Below are 7,070 nucleotides of genomic sequence, written 5' to 3' on the forward strand. Positions count from 1 at the left end.
TTGCAGTATATAATTTGCCTTTTCATACCTATATCCAAAGAAATATAAAGAGGTATTTATGGACTTTTAGCATCAACAGTAAAATGATTAAATTATTATTATTATTATTATTATTACTACTACTACTACTACAAAGTGATTTTGAAATGATTTGATTGATTCATAAAACAAATGAGACTTAATGTGAAGACTCCCCACCCCTCCCGACAACAAATATGAATTTTAAACTTTATTTACCGCTCCAAGTTTAGGATGAATTTTCTAATAGCAGGACTTCCCTCAGTATATTTAGCTAGAATTGCCAAGAGGAGGCTTTTGGCAGTTACAAACAACAAATTAAAAAAAAAAAAAAAAATTATCCCTCGTTTTATTTAGTGAGCTACTGGTGATCCCTATTTTCAAACGTGTGCCTTGGCCCCCCCCATCTGCGGACAATGCAACACTGGAAGTCAGTAACTAAAATTAACCAAACAGCATTGAAGATGAAAGAAGAAGAAAAAAGTAGGAAAGGGGACAGGATTGTATGTGTGTCCCCAAATAATATTTTCCTTCTCTTTTGCAAGCACAATTATGACCAGTATATGTGTATTTTAGTCAAAGCTCCAGCAGAGACTAAGAAACTAAGAAACAACCAGAAAAAATAGTACAATAACTTTAGGCTATTTACTGACAATACATGGCCCCTATTTGTTAATGTATTGGCTAGAGAGGGAGTAAATTCTAGTGCCCCAAGAGGGTGATGTCATGAAACACTTTCAGGTCATACAATGTCCCTGATATTTTATGACATAAAACAGTCATCTAACATGAGACCCAAGATTTTTTATATTCATTTGGAAGGTTTTTCCGGGTTTTTCATTTTAGTGTTTTGTTCTTGTTGGTTTTGCTTCTGCAATATAAAATAAAATGGAACTACGCTGCTATGATATAAACATTGAGGATATATATATGTATATATATACACACATATATATATATATAAAAACACACACACCAGTTAATAAGCCAAGGTAATGATTTCAAAAACTATATATATAAATAAATATAATATATATATATATATATATATATATATATATATATATACACACACACAAATACATATGTATATAAACAAATATATGCATGTAAATAGAAACATATATATATATATCTCACACATATACACAAATATATAAAATGTGCTTGTGTGTATGTATACTAATTTGTGAATGGGGTTTCTCCTAATAGGACAAACAATACAACTGCAATTAATATAAATATTTTTCAATCCATTACTGACTGGCTAAATAGAAGAAGCCTCCAGCGATTAATGTGAAGAGTAATGGAATTACAGAGGATTTCACAAATGGAATCGACTGAAGTTGAACTCTATGGAAAGACAGGGATGAAAGAATTCAGGGGGCTTTAAAAGCATTCACCAGTACTAAAAAAAAAAGGGTGCAACAGTGTGAGTGTATATATGTGTGTATATACATACATACATACGTATATATATACACATATATATATATACACACATACACACACATCTCACGTACAGAGGTATAACATGATTGTACAAGTAAATGTGCTGGAGTTAGTTCCCCTTGCAGCCTTCCTAGCCCTTTCAGCCAAAGATTTGCGGTGAAGAGAGTTGATGGATAACGGGGGACCTTATTATGAGATCAGCAACAAGCCGACAGCTACGGTAACAACAATAGAAGGGACAAGAGAATGAAGAAAGACTACGGGCTTGCTAAAAACACAGACACTATTATAGTACTATTGCTGCTGGTGGATTCTATGAAACAACAAAAATAATATATATTATATACATATATTCATGTGTGTTTATATATATCTATGTATGTGTATATGATATATTTATTATATATATATATATTATATATGGGTGTATTCTTTCATTTTAAACCTGTTACAATGATTCTTCTAACTGTCAAAGTGTTACCAAGAGCCGCATGGTAACTTAGCGATAGTCAAAACAGCCTTGAGCTAAGTTTTAAAATGAAACTGCTCCTCTTGCATCAATGTACAGAGGACCAAAACTTTATATTGAACCAAATTCAACCGACAAAGTAAGAAGTCCCAGAAGATAACAAATTTTCTGTCTTGTTCTTGTTGTAGGCTGACCCCGACACATGGAAACTTACAAGCTGAACTAGACATAAACACAGTGAAGGGTAGATAAGAGGTGAAGTAGAGAGAGAGAGAGAGAGAGAGAGTGGTATGAGAGGTGAGAAAGAAAGAGAAGGAGGAGGGTGGAATGAAAGATGGAGAAGAATTTTGGTAAACTGGCAACAAACAGCAGGAACAAGCAAGAGGTAAGATGGTGGCGGGGGGACTGGAGATAAACAGGGTGTTAACAAGAGATGGCTTCAACAACAAGCCACAGAATTGTATGTGTGTGTGTGTATTTTGAAATTAGGTGTATGTGTGTATATATATATATATATACACACACACACATATGTACGTGTGCGTGTGTATGTGTGTGTGTGTGTGTATATATATATCTATGTACGTGTGTGTGAATATCATATATATATATATATATATATGCAGGCATATATATATATATGTATGTGCATATATATATATATACACACATACATACATACATGTATATCTGTATATATACACACATACCTTTATATAAATTTACAAGTACATATGTATATACAAGTGCATATATATATATATATATATACATATATATATATATATATTATTAATATACATACATATCTACATGTTCACACACACACAAACACACACATATATATATACATATGTGTGTGTGTGTGTGTGTGTGTGTGTGTGTGTAGATATATCCTTTTTATTTTGAGTTTCAATTTTTGTTCTTTGTTTTAATTATTTTTTTTTTCTCTGAATTTATTAAAATTTTTTTTTTTTCTTTTGCTCTTTTTTTTTTTGTTCTTTTTTTACTTTCTTCTTTCGAACATCAGAAATTATGTACATGTATGTAAGATGTGTGAAGATTTTTAAAAAAATACCCAACAACAAGGAACTATCAACAACAACAACAACAACTCCTCTTCTTCTTCCTCCTCCTCCTCTCCCTTCCCTCCTCCTCCTCCACCTCCTCCCCCAGTCACTGAGCCTGTGTTACAGTTCCATATCCTGGACTTCGTCTTCGGAGAAGTCACTCATAGAGCTCTCTGTCGAAGTCGATGTGTGCTCCTGTTCACGAAGGGCTTCTTCTGTTGCATATTTCTTCACGTATTCTGCAAAACCACACAGAACAAGAAAAATGTAAACAACAAATAAAATAAAAACCAATTAATTGAAAATTGGAAAAAAAAAAAATCTTCTCCTCGAATAAAAATAGTTGTTTCTAATTTAGACAAAAAGCTAGCAATTTTTTAGGGGGAAAAAAGGGTTAGAGGGTTGTTACCATGGATTTCAAAAAAGGCTAGGGGTCAACACCTGGTGGTATATTATAGTTGCAAAACGAAATATGGTGTCCCTACTAGCAATTAATTCTTATATTAGTTTGTGCCTGAGGGTTGTGGCCATGCAGGAGCACTGCCTACGCAATTTGCATTGTTTCAGGACTGCTTAATTTTTAGTGAATAAGGGAGTTTTACACTGCTGCCATCATTTGCATTTCATGTTGTGATTCTGGTACGTCTGAAACGAACATACAGGTATATCAAATACCACACAACATAAGTTCTTGATTTATTAAAATTATCTCCACCTCTAGGCAATGTGTTGTTATTACCAAAAGGCAATTGGAACCAATTAACAATATAAAATGTAAACACAGGTGGGGAGATAGGAAAGAACAAAACTGAAGATCTTACCTTGAATTTTCTTCTTGTATTCGTCTGGTTTGTGCAGGTACATGGCTGCAGCATCACCATTCAAAGGATCAATAGGGTTGGGGTAGGTTAGTAACTGTGGCAAGAATGACTCAAATATATTGGACAAATCTGAAACAAACAAACAAACAGAAATAAAGCACAAAGAAATAAAATCAAATGATACTGGTTTCAAATTTTGGCACAAGGCTAGTAAGTTCAGGCCCGGAAGATGGGGGTGGGGTGTGTGAATCATTTACATTGACCCCCTCCCAGTGCTCAACTGCTACTGATTACATCAACCCCCACAAGGGGATGAAAGGCAAAGTTGACCTCAGCAGAATTTGAACTCACATTGTGAAAACAGATGAAATACAGTTAAGCATTTTTTCCAGGCATGCTAACATTTAAAAATGAAATGTAATGACAAAATTCAACAATGGAAATGTCAGCTGTGATGGTCAAGGCTGGAAGTGTTTTGATTGTAGGACAACTTGACCAGGAAAAAGCTGTTTCTAATTGTTGCCATTTTCACAGCTGCCATCGCCGCTATAACCGTCATCGTCATCATCATTATTGTTCTGAATGTCTAATGTCCACTTTTCCATGCTTCTGTGGATTGGATGAAGTTTAATGGAGACAGATTTTCAACTGGATGGTACCTTTCCTGCTGCTAACCTGTTTCTGAGTAAGGAGGATATGTCTCCATGGCCAAACATGTCTTTGCAGAAGCTCAGAAATGAACGACATTTATTTACAACAATTCCGTGATTGGAAATAAAGGACACTGCTTCCAAGACAGTGACACACATTTACAACTGTTAGAAGATATCAAAACAAGCAGACACAAAGCAAAAAAGAAAAAAAAAGAAAGAAAAAAAGAAACAAATACCTAGAGAGGGAGAGAGATAGACATAAACAGACGGACTGACTGATAGACATACAGATTAGATATGAACACATACTACAAACTCCTGTCAAACCATCCAACCCATGCCAGCATGGAAAATGGATGCTAAATGATGATGATGATGATGATATATAACTTCTGAATTCAAAAGACAACACCTCAGCAATGACTAAAAAACCCACAAAAGAAAATATCCTTCAGTTCCACAACCAAAAATGGCAGAACGATATTGTGGCTGCAACATTTTGCAGCACCCAAAAGCATTCCTTTACTTGGATCATCATTTTTCTTTCATCCATGACAAAAAAAAAAAAGAAAGAAAGAAAAAAAAAAAAAAAAAAAAAAAAAAAAAAAAAAAAAAAAAAAGGAATAGGATGAATGCAATTTTCATCTGTGTCCCATTTTCACAATTACCTGGCCCTTCACCACATTCAGCAGTGTTCATACTGTTGGAGACAATCCTTCATACTGGATAGCCACAGGATCTCTGTGTATTTTAATGTATTGCCTCCTTCCTTCCTAACCAATCAAGGAGCAGTCTCCTCCTCCTCCTCTTCTTCTTCTTCTTCTTCCTCCCTGCCTTCTCCCTACACTCCACGGCCATTACATTACTGCCTCGAGTCCTAGAACTCGCGGGGCCAGTCACTCAGTTTTCACGGCATATAAATGACCAAGGTCACTCACATTGACCTTGGATGGGACATCAGTCCATTGTAGGGTTACTCATTTACGGCCGAGTGGTCTGGACTGATATGAAATAATAATAATAATAATGAAATTATTGTGTATAGTGCTCAGGTGCACCACAACTCATCAAAGGTGCAATGTACAGTAGATAGAATTATGTACAAAAGTCAGGAAAGTGAACAGTGTATGAGTCATGATATACAGGTGTGCATACGTATGGAGGGTGGGGTATCAGGTGTAGCGTTGGCAAATTTCAAGAAGCATGGAGGTTTTAAAGGATGAAGTGGTTTGCTCAAGAACAGAACGCACTGCCCAGTTGGGGAATTGAAACCCTGGTCTTGTGATTTTCAGTGCTATGCCGTAACCACAAGGCCCCTGTATTTTCATATACACGCAATGCCGGCACCTCCTCCAAGAAACACCTCATCAAAACTCCCAGCTGTGGTACCTATTTACAGCCAGGAGGTGTGTGCCAGTGACAGGTGTGTGTACAGAGGCGATGGTCAGACACACACGTGTCCAGTCCTCTGGCCAGTTATGAGTCAGGAAATAAGTCGGCATTTGGAAGGGCACTCAGCTGTAAAAACCAGGCCAAATTAGAGACTGGAGTTTAGCGCAGTCCTCCGGCTAGCCAGCTTCTTGTCAAACCGCCCAACCCAAGCCAGAAGAGGACAGATGTTGGTGATGATGATGATGATGATGATGATGATGATGATGATGATGAATAAAAATCCTGAAAGAACTCAACTCACCATATAGTGCGGTCCACGCTTGGTTAATGACATCCAAACACACCGTTCCCGACCTGTGAAATGTTTAATTAAGACATTGTTAAATTGGGAGACAGTAATCACAGGAGAGATGGAGGGATGGGGAGAGAGAGAGAGAGGGAGAGGGACCAAAAGCACAACTCTCACTTTGGATAAGGTAAAAAGGAAAAGAAACTAAAATGACCAGATGACCAGTGGTCACTACAACTTTAACAAGGTTGACATTTTGAGATGGGGAGGGGGGAGAGGAGGAGATAGAAGGGAAGAGTTTCTAAATTCTTAAGATGTAGATTTATTGCTAGATTTTATTTACATTCATTAACCCTCAACCATTGCTTCTCATGTCACTACTTTGTAGTCTGTGCTCCACTGAGGAGGTCTAACTAGATTGAAACATGACTACAGTTATCACCCATATTTACTGAAGTGATTCGTTGTTGATCTGATGTTATCTTTACCGCTTCATATAAGTATTTCTAATTGAATTTTTGATAGCTACAACATTGAATATGAAGTAGTTGTATACTGTCAACTTAATGTGACAGTCTCCTGAAGGGAATAATACTACTGTTGGTTAGACCTAGGAAGCGGTGCAGCTTTCTGTCGGCCTCGACACATTTCCTGTGTCCTTATATGTTCACAAGGGCTTGACAGGCATCTCCAACTAGCAGGTCATGCTACTCCAGACTGATGACAAGCAAAGACTCAGAAACATGTCTCTGGATGCAGGCTTAGCTAAGTGGAGGTGCTTGTCTCCCCCTTGTAAACATAAGGACACAGGAAATGTGTCAAGGCCAACAGGAAGTGGTGCAGCTTCCTAGGTCTAAACAACAGTAGTATTATTCCCTTCAGGGGACTGTCACATTAAGTTGACAG

At 36.7% G+C, this 7,070-nt stretch overlaps 1 protein-coding gene across 6 annotated transcripts in view; it reads right to left on the bottom strand.

Moving 5' to 3' along the window:
- Positions 1-228: 228 nt before the first annotated feature.
- The window catches only part of LOC106873831 (ubiquitin-conjugating enzyme E2 H), an 80,822-nt gene continuing 73,980 nt past the window's right edge, over positions 229-7,070 (bottom strand). For all 6 annotated transcript variants that reach the window (XM_052976430.1, XM_014921342.2, XM_014921356.2 and 3 more), the window contains exons 6-8: positions 6,177-6,229; positions 3,831-3,959; positions 229-3,248 (exon numbers count right to left, since the gene is read on the bottom strand). In XM_052976430.1, coding sequence (XP_052832390.1) covers positions 3,130-3,248; positions 3,831-3,959; positions 6,177-6,229 — 301 coding nt within the window. In that variant the 3' untranslated portion in view covers positions 229-3,129. The remainder of the gene's footprint in view (positions 3,249-3,830; positions 3,960-6,176; positions 6,230-7,070) is intronic.

The sequence above is a fragment of the Octopus bimaculoides genome, chromosome 24, assembly GCF_001194135.2.
Source record: "Octopus bimaculoides isolate UCB-OBI-ISO-001 chromosome 24, ASM119413v2, whole genome shotgun sequence".
In the NCBI taxonomy this organism is placed as follows: Eukaryota; Metazoa; Mollusca; class Cephalopoda; order Octopoda; family Octopodidae; genus Octopus; species Octopus bimaculoides.